This window comes from Verticillium alfalfae, genomic scaffold (genome assembly GCF_000150825.1).
Source record: "Verticillium alfalfae VaMs.102 supercont1.12 genomic scaffold, whole genome shotgun sequence".
Lineage (NCBI taxonomy): Eukaryota > Fungi > Ascomycota > Sordariomycetes > Glomerellales > Plectosphaerellaceae > Verticillium > Verticillium alfalfae.
Window position 1 is genome coordinate 1,015,941 of NW_003315027.1, and position 27,813 is coordinate 1,043,753.

At 55.4% G+C, this 27,813-nt stretch overlaps 10 protein-coding genes across 10 annotated transcripts; 7 read left to right on the forward strand and 3 right to left on the reverse strand.

Annotated features, from left to right (window-relative positions):
- Positions 1–2,884: 2,884 nt before the first annotated feature.
- VDBG_08548 (conserved hypothetical protein) lies at positions 2,885–4,537 on the forward strand (the record flags this gene model as incomplete). Its single annotated transcript, XM_003001457.1, has 6 exons — positions 2,885–2,916; positions 3,086–3,158; positions 3,236–3,444; positions 3,506–3,642; positions 3,702–3,865; positions 3,932–4,537. 6 exons carry the CDS (start codon positions 2,885–2,887, stop codon positions 4,460–4,462), a joined length of 1,146 nt encoding a protein of 381 aa, XP_003001503.1.
- A 992-nt stretch (positions 4,538–5,529) lies between these two features.
- Positions 5,530–9,380, forward strand: VDBG_08549 (predicted protein; the record flags this gene model as incomplete). Its single annotated transcript, XM_003001458.1, has 3 exons — positions 5,530–6,819; positions 6,903–8,848; positions 9,149–9,380. 3 exons carry the CDS (start codon positions 5,530–5,532, stop codon positions 9,378–9,380), a joined length of 3,468 nt encoding a protein of 1,155 aa, XP_003001504.1.
- Positions 9,381–10,041: 661 nt separating this feature from the next.
- On the forward strand, positions 10,042–11,070 carry VDBG_08550 (conserved hypothetical protein; the record flags this gene model as incomplete). Its single annotated transcript, XM_003001459.1, has 3 exons — positions 10,042–10,143; positions 10,211–10,692; positions 10,740–11,070. 3 exons carry the CDS (start codon positions 10,042–10,044, stop codon positions 10,933–10,935), a joined length of 780 nt encoding a protein of 259 aa, XP_003001505.1.
- Positions 11,071–11,723: 653 nt separating this feature from the next.
- VDBG_08551 (VAC1 protein) lies at positions 11,724–13,860 on the forward strand (the record flags this gene model as incomplete). Its single annotated transcript, XM_003001460.1, has 3 exons — positions 11,724–11,999; positions 12,053–12,923; positions 12,980–13,860. 3 exons carry the CDS (start codon positions 11,724–11,726, stop codon positions 13,858–13,860), a joined length of 2,028 nt encoding a protein of 675 aa, XP_003001506.1.
- Positions 13,861–14,924: 1,064 nt separating this feature from the next.
- On the reverse strand, positions 14,925–17,536 carry VDBG_08552 (start control protein cdc10; the record flags this gene model as incomplete). The annotated part of the gene is made up of 3 exons (XM_003001461.1): positions 14,925–15,541; positions 15,596–17,300; positions 17,393–17,536. The coding sequence occupies 3 exons, from the start codon at positions 17,534–17,536 to the stop codon at positions 14,925–14,927; spliced, it is 2,466 nt and encodes an 821-aa protein (XP_003001507.1).
- Positions 17,537–18,777: 1,241 nt separating this feature from the next.
- On the forward strand, positions 18,778–19,935 carry VDBG_08553 (conserved hypothetical protein; the record flags this gene model as incomplete). The annotated part of the gene is made up of 2 exons (XM_003001462.1): positions 18,778–18,872; positions 18,960–19,935. 2 exons carry the CDS (start codon positions 18,778–18,780, stop codon positions 19,933–19,935), a joined length of 1,071 nt encoding a protein of 356 aa, XP_003001508.1.
- A 79-nt stretch (positions 19,936–20,014) lies between these two features.
- VDBG_08554 (N-acetyltransferase ats1) lies at positions 20,015–20,621 on the reverse strand (the record flags this gene model as incomplete). The annotated part of the gene is made up of 2 exons (XM_003001463.1): positions 20,015–20,544; positions 20,594–20,621. 2 exons carry the CDS (start codon positions 20,619–20,621, stop codon positions 20,015–20,017), a joined length of 558 nt encoding a protein of 185 aa, XP_003001509.1.
- A 777-nt stretch (positions 20,622–21,398) lies between these two features.
- VDBG_08555 (conserved hypothetical protein) lies at positions 21,399–22,892 on the forward strand (the record flags this gene model as incomplete). The annotated part of the gene is made up of 1 exon (XM_003001464.1): positions 21,399–22,892. The coding sequence occupies one exon, from the start codon at positions 21,399–21,401 to the stop codon at positions 22,890–22,892; it is 1,494 nt and encodes a 497-aa protein (XP_003001510.1).
- On the reverse strand, positions 22,889–23,649 carry VDBG_08556 (conserved hypothetical protein; the record flags this gene model as incomplete). The annotated part of the gene is made up of 2 exons (XM_003001465.1): positions 22,889–23,186; positions 23,244–23,649. The coding sequence occupies 2 exons, from the start codon at positions 23,356–23,358 to the stop codon at positions 23,050–23,052; spliced, it is 252 nt and encodes an 83-aa protein (XP_003001511.1).
- Positions 23,650–24,954: 1,305 nt separating this feature from the next.
- VDBG_08557 (conserved hypothetical protein) lies at positions 24,955–27,675 on the forward strand (the record flags this gene model as incomplete). Its single annotated transcript, XM_003001466.1, has 3 exons — positions 24,955–25,557; positions 25,610–27,265; positions 27,353–27,675. 3 exons carry the CDS (start codon positions 24,955–24,957, stop codon positions 27,419–27,421), a joined length of 2,328 nt encoding a protein of 775 aa, XP_003001512.1.
- Positions 27,676–27,813: the final 138 nt, after the last annotated feature.

Here is a 27,813-nt window from a genome sequence, read left to right on the forward strand (position 1 = left end):
GGGCCTTCCCGCTAGCACACGTTGCATTACCGATAGGCGGTCCAAGACACAAGACCGTCTGATAAGGAAACGGTCGTCCGCGATGCTGCAGAAAAAAACGTGGCATCTCATGCTTCACGGTCATGGGTCACTACTTGTGCGCCTCAGGTAGAGTAAAGTAGGCTGACAGTGGTAAGTTCTTAGGGGTGGGGTTCTCGTTTCTTTGACCAGGTCCCTAGATCGAGAACAAAGAGACAGGTGTCGTCGAGTAGCGATTAGCCCTCTTCCATATCTACTACCGAAGGCGATCAATGGATGACGTTTTCACCGGACCAGGTGTCGTCTTAGAAAGGAGGCTCGATTGACTGGATCATTCTTCAGGGGGCGTTTTCTGAAATTGTCTTCGTAATCACCTCAAGTGCAGTCGTTGGATCAGCTTGAAGTCCTATCGCGGGACACACCCGCTAGTTACAATTCGAAGCAAACAAGAGAGACGCCGTCCAATCTGTCCCCAGATAAAGCGCTCCATACGGGGAAGGTGAAGCTCGAAAGATGGTCGTGGTGGTGATCGCGGCGATAAGCCGAAGGTCAAGGGGGGCAGACCGAGGATATTCTTGACAGTGGAGGCGAAGTATCGGGGATAATAAGACCAAGCCACGAGTAAAGCACGCGATAGGCATGAATCGTTCGAGGCGTTCTGTCTGCGACACCATCTGTACTGCAGCTGGTATTCCGCGACTTCAAATCGCGGCTCGCTAACTCTAGCCAATGGCCAGGCGTTCGCTGGCTGGGATCAAGTGAAGGTGGTGTGTTGACTCAAACTTGAGCTCCAGGCCCCGACTGACATGAAGACTCGCCACGTGGAAAAGGTGACCCTGGTTATCGCCGACTTACTACTCCTCTCGACCCTCAAACCAATGATGACCTTCAACTACTTCGTCCCTGAGGGCTCATGTCTTGGGTGCCAGGATGAGCTTGCAGCGGAGATTAGTAGATATGTCGGAGGTGAGATTGGAGGCTGGCATCCGAGACTCGAGCCAGAGTCTTGGGATCGGTTCCTCTCGTTGCCTGCCGGTGTAGGGGCTATTGAGCGCCACCGAGCAGGGGCACTGTAAATCACTGCATGTCATGGAGACTTACATGGTCTGCATCGGTCTGCCATCACGAGACCTCTTCAAGCTGGTTCCGCAGCTGTCGGGGCATGGGAAGGTCGAGTCTCGTTCCCTTGTCACGAACAAAGCCTCGACCTTCCAGCGTGCCGTGTCACCTCCGACACGAACACTTCAGCCTTGAGAGTCTGGGCATGGGGACTCAACGCCGTCTCAATTGGGTTTCAGGGTAGGCCTGCAGCGAGTCTCCTGCTACTTAGGGTGCATCCTGCGAGCTGCAGCCTGCAGACTCTCTTTTGGGAATTACCGAACCCGCCGCTATTGGATGTTCATCCCGCGATACAACTTTGGCAGCCATCAACGAGTGCTGAGGCGGCAATCACGAAGACACGGCTTCGTGTAATGCGTCAGCTGGTTCTACCGGCCTGAGCCTATTTCTCGCTGCTCAGGGGGGGTGGCGTCATGCCAGACGACTTGTCAAGGGGGAGGCGCCCTTTGTAATGGGTACACTATGGCGTCGTTTCTGGGGCCGAGCGTGCATTTGGCTTTGGCCTAGTCGGGATCAGGCTGTGATCCGCCTCATGCTCGACTCATGCCCGTTAGACGCGATTCAGGGTCCCGCAGCAACCAGCCTTGGCCCGCTCCTCCCTCCTCGCCCCTTTATCAATCAATCGATCGAGCAGCCCTTCCCCAGCTGGACTACAGCGCCGAAGCTCAAAGGTAGTGCTGCTGGAGCCGGCTAGATCTGGGCCCAGCTTGCAGAGGGGTCGCATCCATGATGCTTCAGGGAGGGTGCCTGGCAATGGGTTCTCGCGACCACTTGGTGTTGTTTGTTCCTCTTGCTTGCGCATCTTTTATTTTTCGTTGCGTTTTCTGTAAGAAGGTTCTAATCGATTCTTTGATTAATGATGATAAGCGTTGCAAAGCACCCGAGAACTGCCAAAAGTCCTACTAACGGCCGCCGATCATGCCACGACCTCGGCGCGGCGTGCCGTCACATGCGCCGTCTCTGGCCGCTCCCTGGTTGCTGTCCAGTGGCGTCCCATAGCGTCACAACTAAAGCAGGGGGTCCTTATTCTCGAACAAATGCTACTCTTCCAGAGGACGCCTATCACTGGTCAGTATGTCTCGGCATGTCGTGTTTGCCGACGACGAGCATGGGCGAGGATCGCCTCTCTCCAAACAGGAGCTCAGCAGAACATGGGCGCACAGCACGCCCACACGTGGCAATTCCTTCTCACCATGCACATGCGACCCGGGCCATGTCACAGTCTTTGCACAGGCGTCCCTTCGATGGAACGTCGAAAGAAAGCCACCGCGCCCTGGTCGCCGGATCGAGGCTACCGCTGAGGGCCGCCTTCACAGGTATTGGCAGAGATGGAAGGGTCGTCGGAGCCTCTCCAAAGGGCCGTGAAAGACCTTGGGTTGGCTAAGCCAGGTTCAGTCTTAATCCCCGCTCAGTCTACGACCAGTCCACCCCACTCCCCTATTCCCACCCACCACCAACCCACCCGTCAGTCCGGACGTGCTCATGGCCTAACGGGTAGTCCATTTCATAAAGATGGAGGGGGCACCAGTGTCGCTCGCGGTCAGATGTTGACGCGCCGTTGCTTCGAGTTTCTCGTCTCGTCCAAGATCTACACAACCAGCTTTTCTTGCCTCCTCCGCCAAAGAGTGTGTGCGATTGTCGTCTTTCCGTCTGGGTCCCGATCCTTGCTGGACCTGACGATTGAACGGTTAAGAAAAGGTGTCAATTGAGCAAAGCTGCCCGCTGGCAGGCTGTCTTTCTTCCCGCCATGTCGCACCTCGCTGTGGAAACATGGACGTGGTATGGCTTGACGTGGCTCGTGGTGGTAGCCAGAATGTGGGTTCAATATTCCCCTCCCCCAGATTCCTGACTCTAGATCCCCCCATACCCTCTGCAATTGCACCCACTTCGTGTGACATCTGACGATAGCTTTCTGTTACTTCATCGGAATCTAACATGCGTGGTCCAGGCTTTCACGCAGGTTGCTGCAGGGTTCATTCAAGAAGCTGCAGGCCGACGATGCCCTCATGATGTTTGCCATGGTGAGTGCTTCGACCCCCGGAAAATCCCGCCTCTCCACATCACCCATGAGATGGTCCAGGACTGACCTCAATTGAAGCTCTGCGACACTGTATTGATCGTGGGCATGAACATTATCGCACGCACCAACAGTAACCTGATCGCACCTGGTACTGACCTCAATTTCACTGCCGAAGACATCGCCGAGCGCGAGTCTGGCTCGAAATGGGTCCTCGTTGTTGAACAGATGCAGTGCGCCGTCATCTGGTCGGTAAAGGGCTGCTTCCTCATCATGTATAACCGCTTGACGTTCGTGTCCCCTTTGCTCCAGAATTCGCCTTGGTCCGATACTTACTCGTCTTGTCTATAGCATGAGTCTTAAACAGAACCTGGCAGTCAAAATTGTTGCCGGCTATGCCGCCGTTGGCTTCATCGTCATGGAAATCCTCTATTTTGGTGTCTGGTGCAGACCATTCACCCAGTACTGGGCTGTCCCCCCGGACAACAGTCAGTCTATTCCACCCTTCGACATCGCGTTCGATGATCATCCTAACATAAGCTTTCAGTTCAATGCTCGGCTGCCACGAATCACCTTATCACCAACGCCGTCATCAACATTTCGTCGGATGTCATGATCATTCTGATCCCGATGCCGTTGTTCCTCCAGTCCCAGATTCCCCAGAAGAAGAAGATGATACTGTGCGGCGTCTTCGCCCTAGGCGCCTTCACTGTGAGTGAAATTTTCAGTCTCGCACTTTCTCCGTTATCAGTTGACTGATCAAACCCTCCGTAACAGATTCTTTCGGCCATTCTCAACAAATATTACAGTTTCAACGAACCCTTCGGCTCGGCCTGGACGTTCTGGTACATTCGCGAGTCCTCCACCGCCCTCATCGTCGCCAACTTGCCCATGACCTGGACAATTCTCCGACGTCTCTTCCACCTCAAGTCCTTCAACGGCAAGTCGTCGAACCAACGCTCTGGCTATCCTTCTTCAACATCGCACTTCCGCTCGATGGCCTACAGCCGCAACCCTCAATCCACGATACGCGGCGGCGATCACGACCTCGACCCATCTGCGAGCGAGGAACAGATCAACGGCGGATTCGGCGGCATCCCTCTCAAGATCTACCAACAACATAAGGTGGAAGTGACTTCTCATGAAGTGGGACCACACGATGGGCGCCGTTCGTCCGACGGCTCTCTTCGGGAAGGCGTGACGGTCACTGTCACGACAGGCCACAGATCAGATCACGATACCCGAGACTTGGAAACCTCATCCAGTACGTCGACTGTTGGGATTGTCAAGGCGTCACGAGGGATCTAGGAGGATGTTTATGTAGGAAGAATAATGAGGATGGACATGAGCTAAGGCTTCAAGATACCCCCCTTAATGTGTGTCAAACATGGTGACGTGACGTCTTATGTGAGCGGCATCAAGTCTTCAATCGACTCGTTCCGTGGGTGTCGGACGAGAAAAGCCGCGCTGGGCGGAGTGCCAAACCCTCCACATGATGAATAGTACTGGATGCTCTGCGCCAGCGACGGGACTATGGTAAGGCAGCGGCTCCATCTACCACAAAGTGGGCGTCTGCGGACACACGAACATGGGCGCTGCAATCAAATGTGATCGAGGCCTACCTGAAAGTGCCAAGGTCTACATTGAAGGTTCACCCAAGCGACAAAGACTTAGCCCCAAGCCACCAACATGTGTACGCTTTCTTCGCTTTCATGGCATTCGGGTGTCAAGTTCAGACTAGGCCTTTGATCACCTGAGATAATTTGTTGTTCAAGATCCCATGAATAGCTCGATCTCGATGTGGACTTGAATGCATAGCCTAGAATTCCCTGCTTTGTATTTGTGCTCGAATTCTTTGTCGTAGACAGCGAACTGCTTCAGGTGGCTGATGATCAAGGTTCAATCATAATCTCGATGGCGATGACTGTTCCTCTCGCTCTTTCATTTATGCAAATGTCCTGTCCAAAGTCCTTGAATTTTTGTCACAGCAGCCGACATCGTTGGTTGATGGGAGGCTGCAGAATTATCAGCCACGGTCGTATTGTACCCTCCTTATCAACAACAACAACAACGGTGGCGACGACGGCGAAAAGATTTCGATCTTGCAGTCACTCCTACCAGCTCCAGTCGCAAGTAAAAGTTTGTCTTCAAGCATATCCGGTCAGTACTCAGCATCTTGTCACCATTATGAACTATTGGACTGAACATCGTTCCGCAGGCGCACGATTCTGTCAACAAGCTATCTCTTCAATCCACCACTCCTTCCTCGTCCGAATTCCGTGACAGCTTCACCGAGGCTATCCGAAAAACATTCCAAATTGCTCCACTCTGGTTGATTATAGTAGCAAGAATCACGCGCGGCTGAGTGGTTCACAATGTCCGAGAAGTCAGACCATTCCGAGCTCGGTTCTCCAGTCTGGGGGGCAACAATTGAGCCAGTCTGGCTTGGAGAACGTTCCCGTCAGCCGCGTGAAAAGATAGACGACGCCGTATGGGGGTCGCAAGAGCTGAATGAGTTGCTAAAACGTGACAGTCATGTTTCTGTCCCCCTCGACGAAAACCTGAAGCATCCGGACGAACTTGAGGTTATTCACAAATATTACTTGACAGGGATGGGATATGGCCCTGGCACGATGTTTCCGTCACCTCTCAATCACCGACCTCTTAATGGCACACACTCCTTAGGCAATATTTGTGACGAGGCCAAGTGTGTCAGCGAGGAAATCTTTCGCGAGTGGAAGATCCTCCGGGGCAGAATACATGACAAGGAACATAATGCGGTTCTCACCAACGCTTTGGCGCACTTGTTCGAACACAGCCCCCTGGGTGCCCGGCACCTGTTCTTTGACAAGTGCTGGAAGAAAACACAGCAGTACTTTCTAAAGTGCGATCCGGAGAGCACAACGCCACTCCCCCTTGCTCGCCTCGCCAGGCAGGATGTGGCAAACATGATTGCCGAGGCCAAGGGTGTTGCAATTGTTGGAGGGTACCCGTACACTGAGGCAGGAATAGAACTATGTGCCGCTATCAGAGGCATGCGGTTCAAGATGCGGGAAACCAACACCATTGAGTCCCTGCGCTATCTGAACAGCATGCGCCTGGTCTACGAATTGTTCTTTGACTTACTGGCCCCCTTGCTCTGCCAGAAGAACCTGAACGATCCGGGCATGCTGGCAGCTTTCCTTGTGTCTCGTGCTGACGACCACCCGGCAGCCTTTGCGAGGGCAGACTTTCGACAAATGTACGTCGGTCTCGCCAATCGATGGTTTTCGCCTTTTGCATGCTTTCTAGGGACAGAAATGAGTCTCGATGAGCCTGACTTGACCACCAATTCCTCTGGCGCCGAGAAAGAAGATTGGAAATTAGAGGCTACGCAGCTTAAAGAACACACTGAAACCTATGGAAGGCTATTCGACTTCTCTGCGCAATACTGGAGATCTAATGGTCATGCGGAGTGGGCACCCATTGGAGCAAAGTACACAAGGCTGAAAATGACTCCTGTCACTGGTGGAAACGACACAAAACGTCAAGAGTTCCTAGAGACTGCGGGTGAGGTTGAAAGACGACTCACAAAAAAGCTTTGCAATGCTCGGTCGAGAGAAGCCGCGTCGAAGATCGAGAGTGACAAAGCCGGGCGCACATACTCCTTTCTCGATGGCTTTGCGGTCTGTCGGCACAAAACTACATGCTTCACTTCCTCAATGTTGTTTGCTGCGATGCCATAATGAAATGGAGTAACCATGCGGAGCAATCGCCAGGCCAACTATCCTGGATCACTGAGGATTTGGCACAGTACCGAGAACTTCAGATGAGAGAACGATGTACTGGGACAGACAAGCCTTGGGCCGATCTTGGCCTGCATCTGGGCGATCCTCGCGGCATCTCTTCTGAGCAGGCTAGATACCAGCCTTACACCAAACCCCACCGCGGAAGTGATTCAACAGGGGCCAAACCGTTGGTCATACCGAGCCTTGAGGCGCAGCGCCTCGAAAGCATCGCCATGTTCCAGGAACTGATGAAAAACAGCTCAGCACTCAAAATCATGTTCAAGACCGAGCTTGAGCATCATCATGGGTGGATCCGCGACAAGAAAGATCAAATTCTAGAGAACCTTGACAAAGCCTCAAACATGCCGCAAGCTGTCGTGACGGAAGTGACTTTAGACATCATCGAGCGCGTTTTTCGAAGGAGGATTCTCGATGTAGAGCTCTTCCATTTCGTTCACGAGCACTACAATCGCTTTACGGAGAGTCCAGCCTCTTTGTCGGCTTCGGACTGGCTCTTCCTTCAGGTCCACGCCCGCGAGTTTGCGAGTCACTACTGGCATGATCTTTCTCGTCGCGGTATTTGGCATGCTCATCCCAGATGGAGGCAGTGTTTTCGCAGGAGCACGAAATTCAGAAGTATCGCCAACGGACTGCCCCAGTACCTTCTACCCGTCGGCATGGAAACGCAAGATCAGCAAAAGTGGTTCGTGCTCAACGACGATAGTGCCAACGCAGATGAGGAGCTCAAACAGCTGTTCAGCCTTACTGGTCACCTCATGCATCGTTTCGTGACACAAAAGGAAGCAGCGTCATTTGTTGGACTGGGCAACCTTCTCGATACGCTGACGCCTCTGCTTCCCCGGCTGAGGCAACATGAGTTCATATCTGACTACGTCTTCAAGACCATTGAAAACCTCAATATTTGCGTTCAGATGGTGAAGCAGCTCGACTTACACCGCGACGGCGAGCGGGAGCTTCGACCTTACTTGGACAGCGGGCCTGGCCAGAGCTCTGAGCCACCCCGATCAGCGTTGCTGAAAAGCCTATCGACTGTAATAGGCGAAGTCTTCCCAAGGGCATCACACTATACCAGGCATCAAGCATTGAAGTCTCTCAGTCCTTTACTGCATGGAAAATCACCAAGTGACCGAGATGCGTCCAGAACCATTCGGGGCATCTGGTATGCATTTGTAGCTCGGATTGCCGGCTATGATACCAAACGAGAAGACGCTGTCTCTCTTGATGATGCTCCGCATACTAAGCTTGACCCTAAGAACAGCCAGGAAAGTCTAGTAGGACCGGGCTTAATGGAGCATTGGGGAATCATTATTCAGGACCGGACGGACCAGCTTGAGACCCTTTCGAGCTCACCAAGCTCACACAAGTCAACACCACCGAAGCCGCAGACACCGCCCCCACGCGTTGAGCTTAGAACGACAACATCCCCAGCTCATCACCCACCAGGCTGGGTACCAGGGCAGAATACGAACCCACGCCCTAGGCTGCCTCAGGAAGCTGCTGCACCTGTCATAGCTGAACCCCCACCTGTGCCAGCTGAACCGCTCCCGCCTCTGGCGCCCGACACCTGGCGGATATTTGATAACATTTTCGGTGGCTATGAGAACTACAGCATGTCGCAATTGGTACAGGCTTTCAAGGCCATAGGATGGAGAGTGGAGCAGAGCGAAAATGGTCTCAATTTCCTGTGGTCTCCGGAGTGTCGGCTTCCCGCACCCGTCAACAGTATGGCAATGCAGATCCATCCGTACAAGCACAAGAAGCCGACAGCAAAGGTCCAGTCGGAGGCATGGAAGTCTGGCAACAGGAACCGGTTTGAGGAGCGCGGCGTCTCCCAGCAAAGTCTCCAGACTCATTACAACGGTTGTCCGGGCTGGCATCGGCCGAAGTATGATTTGGAGCCTGCGACGTGAGTCAGTGGGGTCGAAGGTGTCGTATGACGAGGCGTGCAATTCACGTCGCTTAAACGATCGACAGCAGTTGATGGATTGAGTTTACGGCAATCGAACTCTGTTCCACGCAAATGAGCTGACATTCGTCGCGCTAACGCCATAAGGCCATTGTTAAGTGTACAACAGAGGCAGGCTACCGTGGGAGCTCGGCGTAGGTGCCTTCGGTCCGACGAGATCGGCAAAACTAGCCCGACATTATTTTATTTCTGACGCCGTGAACCCTGGTTACATCCCGCGCAGGCTGTTGATTGTCACAGTCAAGGGATTCACCGGTGTGAAGGAACTGCCGAGTGTAACAACATGGAACAGCCGGGATACATTCTGCCACCATTATTAACGCCGGAAGAACAGCACAAGTGGATTGAAGAGCTCAACACGCTTCTGTCTCTGCGCCTCAATCTCGACGATTACGACAAGATTCCACAGCAGTTCAAGAACTACACCATCAAATCGGGCCGCGTGACTTTCACGGTGGAGGGCGAGTTCTGACGGTGACGAGATGAGGATGCAGGAAGGTCATGGCATTGCAGGACAGTAATATTGGAGGCCACGTACTATTTGATCACGCACTGGGGTGAGCGGTTACATGAGTTGAGCAAGGAAGTGCTGGGACAAGTGCTGAGTGCAATAAAACCGAGTCGCGGCGTGTTCAGGATGGGAAAGAGGTTACTGTAATCAAGTCCCGTAGCGGTACCCGGCTCCATAATATCAGAAGGGGTGACAGCGACACAATGTACGTAGCTTCAGCACACCAGACTCGTGGGAGGTTCATCACCATGGATGTCTTCGAGGTAAACCATCTCAACGTAGGTAGGTCATAGATCGCGGTCGCGAGGTTTCCTTCCGATACTTGAGTCCCAGAATTGAGGCATATACTAGAGAAGTGCTCGCGACAAAAGCATCCTCCAAAGCATTCGGTAACATTCCTAAGATACCTTCAAAGGGGTAAAATCGTGAGAGGTGAGGTCGCTTCTCTGCGCGAACTACCTTACCTAAGGTGGGTCACGCTACACGTGACAGATGACATAGCAATTCTATGCGCCATGACGCAGCCCTCTATCGGGGTGCTTTGAATGCCGCCCCGAAAGCGGCCTCGTTCGGCGGTACCAAATTTGGGCCGCTCTTGCGATTGCCAATGTAACAGCATACGATGGCTGCATCGACAAAGTTCCCCGAAGTACAGGGCGGCGGTAGTCTCATTCTTGCCTGGCAGGTCAAGAACAAGAATGTCCTCGTTGTCGGCGGCGGCGAGGTGCGCCCACCCCCCCTCTAACCAGCGTATGGGCTTATCACCTTGCTAATATGATGGTTCTCGTTAGGTCGCCGCAGGACGCATCCTCAATGTCCTCAACGCCGATGCCAAAGTCACATTAGTATGCCCTGCCTCGGGCCTCAACCCCGAAGTAGCCTACCGTGTCGAGCAAGGCCAAGTCACCCACATCGATCGCGTGTTCGAACCCAGCGACCTCGATGGAGCCGATATGGTCATGACGGCCATCGACGACCCTGCAGCATCGACTGTGATCTGGAAGCTCTGCAAGGAGCGCAAGATTCCCGCCAATATTGCAGATGTCCCGCCTGAATGCGACTTTTACTTCGGCAGCGTCCACCGCGATGGGCCTCTCCAGATCATGGTCAGCACGAACGGCAAGGGCCCCAGGTTGGCCGCCATTATTCGGAAGCAGATTGCGAAATCCCTGCCCAAGAATGCAGGCAATGCCATTGAGGCGATCGGGCAGCTGCGTCAGAAGCTGAGAAAGATTGCTCCGAACCCAGAGGCAAGCCCGAAGAGGATGGGATGGTATGTGGTGCCCTGCCCACTATGATGGTCTGTCTAACAGCTGCCAGGATGATCAAAGTTAGCAATGCCTATGGCTGGGAAGACATCTGCGATTTCACGGATGAGGACATGGAGAACCTACTTACGTACTACGCGGACAACAAGGTCCCTACAGTGGATGATCTCCAGGCCATGCGGCGCCATCCTGAGCCATCCAAAATCGACATATTCGACGGATCTTTTGGCTTTTGCGTCGGAGTATAATGGGATGCAGGTGATAATTGCTTCCAGATGTGCTGCGGTGCCAGTATAGCTGTGCAGGAGTCCGGAGCTGGGAAAGGCGTTATACACGTACAACTTTGAAGAAGATAGAAGGGAGAATGGGTTTGCAATCCAACATCGGAGACTATCACCATCGTAATACCGTTTGTTCTCAGCGCATACTAACAAACGTGAGGCATGCTAGCAGACACTGCAAAGAAATGAAGGAACGCTTGGGCAGCATGGTGGAGCAGTCACAGCATGGCGTTTGTAAGTTGTATGCACCCAACCCAACAACGAAGCCAGTTTCATCAGGGACAAGGCCATGTGATTTCTCGAACGTTGTTCCACAACGTCCCTAGGTGAGCGCGGGAAATGCAGTGAATAACTGGTTGGAGGGGTTCAGCACGTGGGAGGGGGATTGTCAAGGCCAATATGCACTAAAACGATTTTACCCCTCAGACCCACACTCTTCCTCCAACCCAGAACCCACAGCTCGGCGGTAGGCAGCCCAGGATGGTGGAGAGGCCATCGTAGCCAAGACCCCGAGAGACCACGAGTGCTCTCCATCGACAGCCCCGCCTGGTCGTCCTTGTTTGTCACCGACAGGCCAGCTTCGCAACTGCAACATACATCCACAAAATAAGCCCCTTAGCCTTCCGTTGCTCCCGACTGATTGAGCGGAGGCAACGATAACCAGCCACTCTTCCGAAGCCGCCGTCAGACACGATCAGCAGTGCCTCATGATCTCCTAGCACGATATCACGGCCAGCCTCTCCCCAGTCTTCGCCATGTCCGGCCGAAAGCTGGGAGGTGGCCGCGTCCTGGGCAGCGGCAAAGGCCTGGCGCCGCCCACAGCCTCCGCCGTCCGCCAGCGTGCCTCGAGCCCCTTCGCACCTTCAGAGAGCACCGTTTCCATCACATCGGCGTCCACCTCGCCGCCCGTTTCCAGCCCCGCTCCCGACTTTGCCGCACAAGACCTGACGTCCAACATCAGCCTTGGCGGGCCTTCAAAATCGGGGGGCAACAGCTCCAAGCTGGTCTGCCCAATATGTGAGGAAGAGATGGTACGCCTCGGCAACGTGAAACCTCCGACATGGACGCGCTGACTGGATGCCAGATGACTTTGTTGCAGCTGAATCGACACATCGACGATGCACACCAGGAGCTGGCCGAGGTCGAGCAGGATGAAGTGAGAACATGGTTCGACAAGCAGGTCACCAAGGCGAAGCGATTTCAGCCTTTATCCATCATCAACCAAAAGTTGCGCGGCCTCGAGGTCTTCGAATCCAACGAAACCCTGCCTGTTGCTCCCGTCTCCGGCCCCCGAACACAGGTTGAGCAGCAGATCGATCCCGATGAGCTCATTACAAGATCGCATTGGCAGCGTCAGACTATGAATGACCGTTGCACCGACCCGCTTTGTGGCAAGAACCTCGGAGCCGTCAACGGGAGCATCAATTGCCGACACTGCGGACGCTTGTTTTGCGAAGAACACACAATGTATCAGATGAAGCTCTCGAGAGCTGCAAAGCACGAGCCGGTGCGAGGATACTGGGCAAGAGTTTGTGAGACTTGCTACAAGTCGCGCGAGGGATACAACGACCACAACGGCGTTCTCATCGACCACACAAGCGCGTTCACGGAACTCCGGCGGAAGAGAGTCGAGAGGCAGAACTTGGAGGTCGCCAGGCTGGAAAAACGGCTGACAAAGCTGACGATGTTGCTCGCGAATCCGCCAGAAGAAGTGGCTACACACAACGGCCCCTTATCGGTAGCCAGCTTGACAGGGCAGAGGAACCCAAGAAAGTTGCTTGAACAAACAGTGGTGACCTGGGAGGACGATGCGTCGGTGCCGAGCTGTCCGTTCTGTCAACAGGATTTTGGGTCATGGACGTTCAGGAGGCACCACTGCCGGATCTGCGGCCGGGTTGTTTGCGCTGATCCCCAGACAGGCTGCTCAACGCTGGTCGGATTGAACGTGGCTAGTCGTATGTCTCTTCATGCATGCTGCCGAGCGAAGCAAGATGGACTGACTTGATTCTAGATCTAAAATCTACCACAGAAAAGCTATCAGCCGCTACCGATCAGCTCAGCATCGATGTCCGCATGTGTCGCGACTGCAACCACACCATCTTCTCCAAACGCGACTTTGACGCAGCCTTGGCGTCCAAACCGCCTGATCAACGTGCTTACGAGACCCTTCGGCAGTTCGAGCGCGGCATTCGTCAGATCATGCCCATCTTCCAGCGGACACTTCTTGCACTGCAACCCGAAGGAAGCAACGCCTCGGGCGAACACCCGCCCCCGACACACGCACAGATCCAGGAAGCCTCCAAGATCCGCAAACGGCTCACCGACGCTTTTACGAAATATGACACGGCCGCACGCCGCCTCCGCGACCTCAAGACAACCTCCAAGATGCAGCTTCGGCTCCAAAACGCGATCTACGCCGCGGCGTCGGCTTTTTTGCACACGCACATGCTCACGCTGAAATCAGTCCCGCAGATCCTCCGCTCTCGCTCCTCCCAGAGCTCGCAGTCTCGCCTCTTGACACTGCAGCAACAGAATCTGAACGGATCATCGTCGTCGCTGAGCCAGCTCTCTTCTTCCTCGCCGCTGCGCAACGGGGAGGCCGTCGACACGTCAGAGACGGGCAGTCAGGCCGGCAGCGAGGCGAGCACGCAGGTCTCGGCCCTCGAAACGGAAGAGAAGGATCTGCGCGAGAGGCTGGTCGTGCTCGAGGAGCAGCGGTTCATGGTCAAGGAGATGATCGACAATGCCAGGGGGTCGAGGCGGTTCGAGGAGGTCAGCGCTCTGACGCGCAATATCGAGGAGTTGGATTCGGAAATCGAGGACGTAAGGAGCCGGGTTGGAGATGTGGAGGAGAGGTGGCAAGGGCTTTACGCTGGTGGTATTGCTGCCTGAGGGGTGACGCGCCGGAAGCTTTGAGACGCAAAGGGAAGGAGCGTGACGTTTTATGATTCGTGTTTATGGCATTGCAAGGCGTCGAGGAGCCGGTCCCATTTCTTATTTTTGAATACGAGCAGTTGAGTTGATTGAAGCAGGATCTAATTTAGGGTTGGAAGAGAGATTTATTCAACAACGCGCGTCAGTCTTTGAAGCTAGGGCTGGCTCAGTTGCAGTCGCGTCCAGATCTTGCATGTGAAGCGTCCAAGTTTCTGCATCGTAGCCACGTAGTGTAGGTCACCGGCGTACTATACAGAATGCGGCGTGATGGTTCTTGTGCTGCTATGACCATCCTCGGCAAAGTCTGTGCCTAGGCTGGGATTGGCGTCGGCGGCGTATCTCCTTGACAGGGATGGTAGTTGTCAACGGAATGAATCCTCTACCACCTATCACATCTTTGATGGGAAGATGTGAGGCCATGCGGAAAACTAACAGTAGACTTTTTGGCGACTTGAACAAAAATATCCAAATTAACTCTGGTCACAGTAGGGAAGAAGCTGGAGAGCTGTTGAACTACTCAGCGAGGGCCAACTGGACAGTTCTGACGATTCTGTCCCCTTGCAGCTCATCTCCAGGTCCTGGTCCATGGCTTCATGACGTCTGATGGACAGATTGATTAACCCCCCTAAAGGAACGACACCACACTGCTTGCGCAGGGAGGAACGTAGCACTGAAAGGTTTCAAGGCGAGCAGCGGCGGGCCCAGTAGCAAACTGCGTCATAGAATGAAATAGTGCATTCACCAAGATCACCGTATAGGCATCTACCGATAGGTATCATAAAAAGAAAAACAGAAAAAAGACTCATCCACCCGTCTCGGACGTGCTTTCCGCCCAATGATCCATCCAAAACGCCACCAGAAAAACAATCAAACAAGATACATCGCCGAGCCGCCTTTCGCGCAAGGCGTATATACGTTCACGCTGTCGTCTTTCGTCCCCGGCTGTAGGCCACTATTGGCCGTGGCTGCTTCACCAGGTCCTTCCACTCCACAATGTCGGCCGTCTCGGTCTTGGGGCTCTTCTAGGACACACCGTTCTCGACACCGCCGAGGAACCTCCTGACCCGGCCAATTTCGAGCTCGCCCTTTTCGCTCTCGACGGCCCTCAGCAGGCCGTCAACCATGGCGTCCACCTCGCCTTCGGGCACGCCCGTGCACATGGCTACGACGCGGCGGTACTTGACTTCGACGTCTCGACTCCGCCCCTTCAACGCAAGGGCCATCTTCCGCAGCCCGTCTCTGCGGTTCTCCACGGCCTTGGATCGCGCCTTGAGCGTCGCCCCGGGCGGCAGAAGGCCGGCAGCGCCATCGGCGCCGCTCTCGCTGGCGGCCTCAAGGACGGCGGCCAGCTCGGTCTCCCATGCTCCGGATGCGAGGGCATCGGGACGGCCCTGGCGCTTTTGCTCTTGCATGAGACGGACCTGCTCATCCTCGCGTGCGTGTGACAGGTTGGCAACCTTTTGACGAGCGAGCTGCTGCTTCTTATGTGTCTGCTGGAGGGTCTCGAGGGTGCGGCGGGCGTCGGCGAGCTGAGTCGTCGAGGTGCGGAGGACCGCATGGAGCGAGTCGATACTGGCCTGCTTGGACTTGATCTCCGCTTGAAATGTGCTCGAGGTTTCATGAAGGAGATGTGTTATTGCTTGAATGAATTAGTCTTGACCCTCACAGGCTTGCATCAAGGCAGGGCACTCACAGGAGATGATCTCATCACTGCTCTCGCGGGACTTCTGACTGCTGGGCGCAGCGCCGTTCTTTTCTGTGTTCGCGTCGCCATTCGTACCGTTGATATTGTCTTCTGCGGCGTCACCACCAATGCCAAAGTCGAGAGGTCGTAGACCAGCCTTGTTAGCGATGTGTGGATCTGCGTGAACTTCCAGAAGTTGAGAGATGATGCTTCGGTTGCCGATGCGCGCCGCAATATTCAGAGCCGTGTCGCCCGAGTTGTCTTGCACGTTAACAACCTCCATCATGAAGCGGCCGATGCCCATCTTTTGCTGCTGAGACTGCGAGCCCGACGTGCCCCCTTCGGCATCGCGGCCTTTGGCTGCGGCGTCTGAAAGCGTTGCCCTGCCTTGGCTGCCTTGGCGTACGACCCATTCCAGTAAGCTCTCGAGATAGTAGCGGCTGGCTGCGTTTCGCCCTTTTACGGCGCTTGTCATGGCGATGTGGTGTAGCGCAGTGCGTCCCTTTGCGTCCCGAACCTCAATGGTCGAACCGAGAACCTCGAGCAAGTCGGGGAAGGATCCAAGGTCCATCGAATTCGTCACGACACAGGCCCGCATGAGAGCCGTCTCGCCTGCTGCATTCACGCGGAAAGGGCTAGCGCCGTAGCTCAACAACGTCTTCAGGAGATGCATGCGAGACAGGGTAGCTGCCCAATGCAGAGCAGTGTGGCACTGCTGGTCGATGGGCATGTCGAGCTCGGCCGGGGTAAAGGATCGTAGCATTTCATGCTTGTTCTGGTCTGATGCGGCCGCATCCATGAAGAGACCCATGAGCATGCTTCGTTTTTGTTCCGCATCGGGGGAGACCTCGAAAGGCAGAGGTGACAAGGGGCTGTAGCCGTCGTGTGGTTGCGCATTACTGACGGCTTGTGAGTAGATGAAGGACTCGTTAGGTTCTGTTGGCGAGCCGGGAAAGTTCTCTTGGAGCATGTCCATGTTGGAATGTGTGTAGCCAAAGCTGTCGGCCGGGGTCATTGTGACTCGCTGTCGCTTCCTTGGCGGCTCTGCGCTCGGTTCGGGAAAAGGCTGTGTCTGTTGGGACGACATTTGCGAGTTCGCCTGCTGACCATAATCGGAGGCGAAGCTCTGTTGCGAGTTGCCGGGGAAATCGTCTGCATTCTGCATCGAGCTCTGGCGACTGAAACTCGGGGCGCGTGTCGGGCCATTGCGGCTCCTGGGCCCCGGCGATTCGAAGCGTGCTTTGCTGATAGCAGCCACGGCATGCGATGCGGTGCTGGAAATGTTTTTGAAGAAGGTGCCGCTGAGACCGTTGCCCCTGGCCTCGTTGCCGAGGTTGTACATGCGCTTGCGCTGGGCGGCCATGGCCTGCTCCTTTGTCGGAGTGTTGATGTCGCCGCGACCAGCGATACCGCCGTCCTGGCCCATGTCGTAGGTCAGTAGAGGGCGAAGAATCTCCTCGACGCCATATTGGCGGCAGACCTCGACGGCTCGCTCAAACTTGATCCATGTACCCTGGTATTTGCCATAGCCGCCCTGGACCTTTTCGTGCTCGCCGGTCTGGATCTCTTTCTCGAGAATCTTGGTGCGCTTTCCCTTTTCGACGCCGGCGACCTTGAGAATCTGGGTGGCATTGAGCCAGCTGTCGTTGCGCCGGCGCATCACGGCAACACCTTGGACCTCCATTTCGTACACGTCGACGCCAGAGTAGACGGCCTTTCGTATATGTTAGTCAATCAAGGGAAAAAAAAAGAGCCCGCGATCCAGGAAAAGGGACATAAAAGGAGCGTTCTTGCGAGGAGACATACAGAGTAGATCTGGTGGTCGGCCGCGGCCATCTTGGAGCCACCGTCGTAAGGGCGGTACCCTGATGATGCCAGGCCCGGCTGGGATTGTTGGCTCATGGTGAAGGATTGCTGTGAGGAGGGTCTCGATTGAGATGCTGCCTGCATCGTGAACGAAGACAAGGCCAACCTTGTGGTGTCAGTGGAAAATGGCAATTACGAAGATCGGACCGGACGCGACGTTGCTCAGTCTGGGGGGGTCGAGGGGGTGCGGCGTCTAATCGTTGGAGGGATTGGCTGTGAGGGGGGCGCGAAGGGCGATAGCCCAGCCAAGGGGGTTCGAGTGTGACGTGCGTGGGGAGTTAGAGGAAGAAGGAGCGGATAGCGCCGTCGGAGGCTGCAGGATAGGGATAGCGGAGGTTTTGGGGATATCGCGACAGGTGATGTAGATGTAGATGGTGGCGGACAATCGGATTGTCGTCGAGAACACAGTCGTGAATGGGTAGAAATCGTCTCTCCGAATGAATTCGCAAGACAGGAGGGAGAGAGGCAGCAGAAGAAGCCCGGAGCCTCTTGGAATCGTCGGGTGCGTCGCGCGGCAGCAGTTCGGATGCGAGTCGAGGCGAAAAGGGAAAGGTACCCGGGTTGGCGTCAGCTACATTATCGTCCCTTGGCGGAAGATCAGCGCATGGAGCCACTGTGCGTGTGTGTACGTGAGTATGCTGGGTGCCGCGCGGGGGTGGAGATGTTCGTCGGAGTGAGTTGAGGCTGTCGGTGAAGGCGGCGTTGCTGAGGGGGAGGAAATGATGCAAGGTTGTTTCGTGGCCGTCGTCAATTCTGGATTCTGGAGCCGGGGTCTGGCCGAGAAACGAGACGTAGATGTGGTAGACGGGGGGATGGATGGAGATGGGAACTATGGAGCTGGACGCGTGAGCTTGGCCAGAAGAGGAATTTCAATTAACCCAAGACGTGTCGGTTTCGCGAGTTTGCGTGTCTTGAGCGTGTTGAGGGCGTGTCCTTTCGCGTCAGGGACGTGGCCTGGTGACCCTTCAGGGAGCGAGCACCTACCCTACTGCCTACACATCGTACCTTACAAGGTGCCTTAGGTAGGTACCCTAGGTAGGTACCTTACCTGTAGACGTGCTGCCGTGCAGCGTCCCAGAAGTGCTTGCAGTTGGCACGTGCATGTGCACAAATGTCTTGCTTTAGGCCCGCCCCACTCAAGCTGCTTGTGCGCCTTCAGGGGACTTATGCAGGGCGGCAGCATTTTGATCTAGACGCCTGCTGTCCAGGCTCCATTTCAACACTCGATCGGTTTGCCTGGTTTGCGAACGAATGTGTCTTGGTGACACCTTTGATGACCACACCCACATGATTTGGGCTCCTTGAGCTCCTTTTACACCTACAACATGTCTCGACTGCCCCTCTCTCGACCGGTGCCTCCTCTACATCTCTACCGACACCTCCTCCGCGAGACCTCATACCTTCCCGAACTATGCAGACCGTACGTGTACCACCGTATCCGGGACCGCTTCCGATCTTCGAAAAGCTACTTGAAAAGCTTGAGATGGACCGGCAAACCAAACGATAGCCTCGAAACAGCCGCCTGCGAAGCCAGACGCCGCACCAAGGCCGCTTTATGGGAAGGTGAGAGGCACCTTCGACGACTTCGTGCCGCCAACGCCGGCGATGTTCCTCGCATGCAGCGCATCCTCCGCCTGGCCTTCGGGCGCCTTGGCAAGCGGCGCCGCGAACTGATGGCCGACCTTCTCTACCAAGATCCGCCCTCGGACACGGCCGCGCTCGAGGCACGCCTCAGCAAGCTGGACCTCGCCATAAACACGACCGACAAGCCCGCGAGCAGGGAGAAAGAGCCGCCCCTGAAGCCGCGAACACCTGACCACTGGGATACCGAAAATCTTCTCGTCTATCTCCGATCGCAAAAACGCCACCAAGATCACACCACACCTGCAACCTGGTCGAAGAGTCCCCTGACCAATCTAAACCCAGAGCGAGACCTCGACACGCTCAAGACCATCCTTGGCCGGCCCATGCCAGAGAGGAGACTCCGCATCCGAAGAGAGAAGTGGTGGAAACATGCGGCTGACAGAGTCATGCCACCTCTAGCGAAAGCGGAGTGGGATACTCTGGCCCAGGCCGCCCTTGGAAACCTACCTGTCGACCAGTACAAAACCCTGCCGCGGCGCCCTTTGGCGCACTCCAAGACACCGGAAATCAAGCCTGCACAAAAGAGTTGGAACTGGACGCCCTATGCTGACAGGCCCGCATCCTTGGTGGAGAGGCCACGGGCCGTCACGAATGTCAGGTTGGTCGACGAGCCAGAAGTAGGACCGTACGGCGGAGACATGGAGAGCCGAATCCGACCCCTGTCCAGTAGGCAGCTCCGGAGGCAATACAGGCAGATTTACGAATCTTCTTCCTTCGCCGAACAACATCCGACTACGTTGAAAAAGTCATTCCAGTGGGGCACACGCGGCCAACCTCCTGTCGCCACACCAGCTCAGCTTCAGCGCTACATCAACTCGACAGAGGTCACAGAGCCCTGATCGAGAGGTCAAGAAGAAGACCAAAGCATGAGACACAATACCAAGGCGTATCAATTTACTAAGGACATTATTTTCCCTGCTACTGCGCTCCCAGCCCGGCGAGGCGGGGCAGGGTGTCGCCGTCCACGCGCATGGTGACCCATTCATCCATCGACTGCGCACCAATGCTCCTGTAGAACTGGATGCTCGGTTCGTTCCACTTGAGCACAGACCACTCGAGACGGGCGCCGCCCGTTTCCACGACCTCCCGCGCCAGCGCCGAGAGCAACTTCTTGCCGTATCCCTTGCCGCGCTCCGTCTGGCGGACGTAGAGGTCCTCGAGCCAGATGCCGTGGCGCGCACGCCAGGTGCTGTAGCTGTAGAAGTACAGCGCCATGCCTACGGGCGTGTTGGACTCGTCGAAGGCGAGCAGGCAGCGCGCCGGTCGCGCAGGTGTCGTCAAGTCGGCGCCTCCCGGAGCGGACAGGTTGGAGTCACTGGGCGCAAAGGCAATGGTGCTGGCGAGGGTCTCTTCTGTGGCCTGCACCGCGGAGAGCTCCTTCTCGTAGTCGGCCAGCTCTTTGATGAGCTCCAGGATTGTGGAAACATCTGTCCAGGTCAGTGCGTGGTCTGTAGAAATACAGAGTAGCTTGATTCAAGGCACACATACCTTCACGACGAGCGTGGCGGATGGTGCAGGGCGACATGGTGGTGGAGGGGTGGCTTGATGAGGGTAGACGATTTTTGTGTGAGTAGGAAGATCAAGCTCTTGACGAAAGCTTAAAACCAATGCTTTATATATCAGAAGGTTGTGCTAGACTGACTCCGGCGATCGAAAGGGCGTCACGGAGGGCGACGCGAAGGGCGTTGTTCATGACATTTTAGGTGGGACGAGTGGCAGAATTACCCCACCTAGGACCCCTCGATGCTGACCGCTTTCCACCCTGACGATCACCATGTCGGCTTATTGTGAGTGCCGCTCGTTCGTGAGTCTTCGGATTCTTTCTTCGTGATTCTCGGCCATTCTGCAACATGCGACAGTCATGTCTTCCATTCATGCACGGCTGTTCAGTCTCTGGGCCACACAGGGCTCCGTGTCCATTCAACGAGCTTGGTATCGATTGTCGCCACATTCACACGATTCAATCTCTGTGAGCTGCCCATGGCGCAACGTATTGAATTCTGAACGGACCCGTCCCGACATCGTAACTATTCCTTCCCACACCTCTTGTATCGAATTCAGATCGAAAGCTGCTTCGATTGTTGCCGACACAATGGCATTGGTATACCCAGCTATGGCTTGTGGAAGCCTCGGGGCGTCTGCTACCGAACTACGCTCTTGCACAGGTCCATGATCAAGATCAGATGCCCAAATCGTGGAACTTATTCACCCCTTTCACATACGTATATATAGGTTGGGTCGCTTTTCCAGTGTGCGTGCGTAAATCGAGCAATATCGCAAACGACGTCGACTCTTTTCCACCATGGTCGATTTCACCGTTCCCGTGTACGAGAAGCTGGCTTCTTGGAACCAGAATGCTCCTCGCGAATACATTAGCGCTTGCCTTTGTTTCCCTTACGACAACGTCCATCCTCGCTCCGGGGTCATGCAACACCTCCAGGCCGCCGTGTCTCGATTACAGAAAAAGCAACCAACCATTGCCTCAGAGATTCATCTAGATAGACAGTCAGGGATGCTGTATCTGGCATATAATCCTCCGAATTGTTTCGAAACCGAGTCCTCAGTGGTCACCGTAGAGGAGCGTCCTGTTGATTCTCTGGGTGATGATTTCCCTCGTGCCTACCAAGAACTGCGAGGTCTACAGTGGCCACCGGGGTTTTTCTTGGATAAGCACCGCGTTCTTGGGCTGGGCGACCTCGACAGCTTCCCTCGTGCCAGGGCCTTTCGCCTGCAGGTCACCTTTCTGGAGGACGGTTTGCTCCTGTGGATGCATCTCCACCACTCCATTGGTGATGCCGCATGCCTAAGTGCCGTCCTGGTCAGCATCGCTGCGGAAACCTGCGGGGTCCACGACTCACTGTCCCCGCCCATGACGCCCTTCCAGCCAGCGAAATTGACAGCTTCTATCGCGCCTGACATTTCCTGGCCTGATCTGGTCACCTCGTGCCCTGAGCTCGGCCTCTTTCCAGAGAACACGCTCTTCGACAGAGTCGCCACACCTCTGCCTCGGCTCAACCCCCCTACCCCGGCCGCCCGGCCTTACACGAGCGCCATATTCGTGATCAAGGTCGACGTGCTGAAGAATATCGGTGAGATGATCCGCCTCGTGAGCCATGTCGACGCACCCCCCTCGGTCTTCGTCGTCTTGTCGGCCCTGACGTGGGCCTACATCACTCGTGCGCGGTACAAGCACGAAGTGGCATATACCATGGCCACGCCCGAGGTCGCGACGCTGGGTCTGATCATGCAATGGCGGCAACATGCCTTACAGGAAGAGGCGGCACCATACTTTGGCAATGCGTCAGCTGACGTGATTACAAGAGTCCCGCGGGATGTCCTCCTCAGAATTCCTGGACACCCTAGCACGCCCGGCGGTCTGCCGGCTTGGGTACCTGCCGTGACGAAATCAATACAGATGGCCTGTAAACACGTAGTTGAGCCCTTTGTTGCCGTGAGAACGGCCATGATGGACAAGGCAGTGAGGGAGGGGAGGGTCTTGGGACGCACGACCTCCCCCATCTATGCTGGCGATCTTGAGATGGACTCATGGCGGAATTTAGGGGCGCACGCCCGGTGGGGGATTCCTGGGGTAGGTGTTGCCGAAGCTGATCGGGTGCGCATCGTAGCTGGGAACGTGGGCGGTGGTAAAGGGGCGCTCGTTCTGCCAGCGAAGCACGACGCGAAGTATCTTGAGCTCTTGGTGACCCTTGCCGAAGGGTCGATGAAGAAACTGACGGCGTGCCGGGAATGGATGATCCTCGTAGACAGGGTAATCAGGGCAAACGGGCAAACCTAAACTTTGTTCATCCAGGTGATGTCACGCAATTATCAGGCAGGTACCCTGTTATGTCAGACTGTCGACAACAGGCTATCGGAAATAAAATGGCATCATTACACTCAGTATCTGAACAACGTATCTGAACAACAACGGGATTCTCTTCCGAGAGAAGTGTCTAAACGACGCGGCTGCCCTCCAATGCATCGGCCGCGCTCTTACTGCGTGGGCCGTCCTCCTTGCCGTAGTGGTTGTCAGGTCCGCCGAGCTCCTCGATCGCCTTTCTGCTGTTCTCCTTGGACTCCTCGCTCGTGTCTACCCTTGTCAGTGGGCGATTCCCCGTAAGCTGAGCTAGGACCTATGTCCACGTACTGGGGTTGGAGAGGTTGGCCTTGTGGCCAGAGATTTTGTTGGAGATGTCTTCCTTGCCCTGACCCAACTCCTGCATGTCGTTGGAAATGACGGACTTGGCACCGGCGGCAGACATTGTGAATAGATGTTTGAAGAGAGGTTTCGTGAATGATATTGTGAGCGTTCAGAGTTGTAGATTGATTTGCAAGAAAACGGTGCTGTAGAGCAGAATCCCAGGCTCATATACCTTCGCCAGGACTGTTAGCATATGACGTTGAGTGACCGTCTGGCTTCCCCGCTATTACAACACTGCCCAGCTTGCATGTTGGCTTGCTTGCTCACGCTGGCCATCTTGCCAAGAGGATCACAAACAACACGGCCATCGCGATTTAACGGCCAAGCCACCGCCGACAGATGACCATGTCGCAACGTGGGTTCGGAAAGGCTGGACCTATGTGGCTTGTTGAATGGCCGCCACACCGTAGACGACGTGGGTGTGCGAGAACGCGTCTGGGGTTGGCGAAGGTCTGGTTGTTGGCAGGGGGCCTGACCCCCTTGACATCATGTCGGCGTCGAGTGGCTTGGCGATCGAGATCGACAGCGCACCACTCAAGTGCTGTTTGGCTCTGGCAATTGGCCTCCGCTGGTTTCACGAACCGAGATACTGCCATACGGTGACGTCGGATCGCCCAGTCGCAGTCGCCAGCCTCGCGCGTCCAAGGTTGGGAGCTGTGATAGAGCGGTCCATCTTCAGTTGCCTCAAGCCGCCGCTCGGGTTGAAGGCAAAGACGTCACACCTGGGAGCCCGGTCTTGAATGACTCTAGTGCACCGGTGGACTTTGCTCAGCTTGGCTGAATTGCCAACGAGCGGTTCAACGTGGTGGGAACATGTCCCCGGCGGCCGGCGTGCCGAAGGTATCCGCCAAGCCCGTGACCGTGCCGTATCGAGGTTTGAAAGCGCGACGCCACTCTTCGGGCCGTCAAGAAGGCGGGCGTGGGGCATCATCTGCGATACGTCCTCTGCCGGCGATCGCGTAGCTCTAGGTAAGGTAGGCAGCTCTGGCGACGGAGTCCATGCCACCAGGCCCTTACTGACGCTCGAGATCCATCTAACTACCATATTAACTTTGCCCATCCCATCTTTCAAAGACCAAACTTGTCTCGTACGACCCATGGATCGGATATTGACGGAGCCATTGAGGATACTCTTGCTGATCAAGAGCTCGGGCGGTTCGGCCAGTCGGGGATAACGACGGATCTCGGTGAATTCAGATCAACTTCTCGGCCTTTTCGTCCAATCGGAGACCCTAAATGCTCGGTCTAAGGCGCGCTGTTACAGCCAGCGGCGTTACATCCCCACCACTGACACGCTCATCGCAACAATTGCGATGGACTCAGACACTCTAGCCACGGCGCCCGCAAAAAGTCTTCATAGATTTCTTATCAGATTGGTTAAGTCTCCAAACGCAATTGCCGTCTGGTTCAGGGTTAGTTGATCGTTGCTGGCGCGGGTGCCTAGTCGCATGCCCAGTTTTCCTACCTACCTACTTTCGGATGTCGAATCTCATTCATGTTCTCGCCTCCACTCTCTGGTGATATCTCACGTAGACATCTAAGCCAGCATATTCACGGCATTACACTGCTACGTGTGAAGGCCTGAGCTCTTCAGGCCTGGAACACATCGCAGATTCTCCAACAAAATTCGGTCGTCGGCCTCTCAGCTCTATTCACCATGCCCATGCCCACAACCGAGCTGGGCGGCATCCGTCCTTCCCAGGCCGAAAGAAAACGCCGACGTCCGGCCCTGGCCTGCGAGCAATGCCGTATGCGAAAGGTCAGGTGCGATAGAACCATGCCATGTGCGACCTGTACACGGTCACGGTCGACTGTCTGCACATACGCACCCCAGCCGCTGACAGCAAAACGACCAGTGGCGCCGAGACAAGTCGCGCCGGCCACAACCAATCCCGCCTCCACTGCTTCCGACCACGTTCTGCCAGATGTTGTTCGGCCCTCCCACGTCTCAGCCTCGGGCTCTATCCCCCCTCACACAGATCCCGGCTGGTTTACCTCCTACCCCTCAAACAGGCCGGACCATGAACCGATCTTGACCCCGGAGAGCCTCCCTAGCACGTCCCCCACGGTCACTGCTCTCCTCGACCGGGTCAAACAGCTGGAACAGCAGCTCAACGTGGCACTCCAGAAGAATGATGCGTCGCGAGACTGCGCTGCCATGTGCAGGGACGAGCCACGCGAAGACGATCACACTCATCGTGGCCTTGTCAACAAAACGCGTTTATTTGGCCCCAGCCATTGGGCCAACGGGGTGACGATGGTAAGTCAAGGCCTCGTATTTCATCTCCTCAAAAGGAGCTGACCAGCTGCAGGTGGAAGGAATTTTCAAGTTCCTTCATGGCGTCGAGGCCGATAAGACATCAAAGATGTACCAAGACATGGAGAGGTGCAAGAGCCTCGGCAGGCTTATCAAAGGCCAGCGTGTACCAGCTCTGACGAGCATCATCATCGGAAAGAGTATACCCCAAAAAGACCTGGCGGACCAACTCGTCGACGCATACTTGCGAACATTCGAATCAGTGTACAGAGTCGTCCACATACCATCCTTCAAAGCCGAATATGAACGATACTGGGTCGATCCTTCAGCTGCCAACGAATCTTTCGTGGTACTTCTACAGCTCTGCATGGCCATAGGTGCCGCTTTCCAGGACGACACGTTCTCCTTGCGAACCATAGCCACTCAATGGATCTATGAAGCTCAAGTCTGGCTCATGCTGCCGTGCGAGAAGTCCAAAATGTCTATTGTCGGCCTGCAAATACTATGCCTACTACACCTTGCCAAGAACACTACCAATGTCGGCTCAGATCTCACATGGATTAGCGCTGGCGCTCTGCTGCGCACGGCAATGTACATGGGACTGCATGAAGACCCTAAGTGCATCGCCAAAATGTCGGCATTCCGTGCCGAGATGCGCCGCCGCCTCTGGGCCACTATCCTGGAGATCCTCCTGGCGTCCAGCATCAGCTCAGGCGGACCGCCCCTCATATCTCCTATGGATTACGATACGGAACCACCGGCCAACGTCGACGATGAACAGCTCATTGAGGACGCCGAGTCCGCCTTTCCGGTACCCAAGCCGTCCGAGGTCTATACGCACATGTCGGTGCCGCGGGCCATGCTCGAGACCTTTCAGGTCCGTCTTGTGGTGGCCAAGCACATTAACGATATCCGCGCCAACGCCTCGTACAACGAAACGCTGCGCGTCAATGCCGACTTGACGGCCTCTCTCCAGGGTATGATGCGTCAGCTCAAGAAGCTTCACGAGGCCGGCGAGTTGAGCTCTTTCCAGCTGCGCTACGTCGAGTACACTACGTGGCGCTTCTTCATCGTCCTACACCGCCCAGCCCTCGCTCGGGCGCTGCGAAATCCCGTCTACTACTTCTCTCGCAAGGTATGTGTCGACACGTGCCTCCTTCTCGCCAACAGTATGTTCGTTGCGCCGAAGTCTCTCGCACGCCTATCCTCGCCAGCCACCACACGCTCGGACATGGACGTACAACGCCTCTTCGTCAACTGCGCGGGGCAGCTACCGCTCAACAATGGTGCAAGGGGGGATGATCCTCGGCATGGAATACCTACTGGTCCTCCGAGAAATAGCGGCTTCCACGCCACTGGCGCGGTAGGCGGAGGCACCGCCGAGCTGCGCGAGACGATCGATGCTGTGAAGCCTTGGTGCGCCAAGCGCGTGCGCGCAGGAGACACTAATATGAAGAGTTATCTCGCATTCGTGTGGCTATCCGCTCAGATTGATTGCTTTGAAAGAGGCCTTTCATCCGAAGAGACGGACGCGTTCACGGTGGAGGCAGTCGAGACCGAAATCAGCAAGTGTCACGACTGGCTGAAGACGCTGGCTGGGTGTGAGGAGACGTCTGTAGCGGGCGAGATAGCGTTTGACATGGCGCAGGACATCGATTTTGACGATCTGGGGGGCTTCGACAAGATGAGCGATTGGGACTGGGGCGATCTGGTAAGTTTAGACACCAGTGTTGCGTTGCGCACACCCATTTCCGTGCTTTGACCTGGATGCGTGAGATTGATTGACTGACCCAACTAGTCCGCAAGTCAAGGTTTCAACTCGAGCTTTGATGTTAATGGCGCGTTCGGCGACGACAATATTCCTTGAACAGGCTGACCGCCATTATTACTTTCTTTTACGGATGTTTTCTGTCCGTGTTGTCAGGTGTAGGCGTCAGTATGGCATGGGGCGAACAAAAGTTATGACGGATGAGCCGGCGGTCTGGATGGATATTTTCTTCTGCTGGGAAGGCCACTTCTCTTGCACACTGAGGCACAATAATAAAGTCGAGAATTGCCGTGGAACCGTCATGTCAATTTGACAACCTTACTTGCAATGGGCCTGTTCCCGTCATGCACATGTAAGCCTCGACCACCTCACAACGGTCAAATTTTGACAAGCTGACTCTCGAACTGACCTCAAGCGCAGGCTCAAGACCCACACCCACGTCGGATATTACTTCTCATTGACCAGCAGCGAGGTGTTCTGCCCAGGTTTGT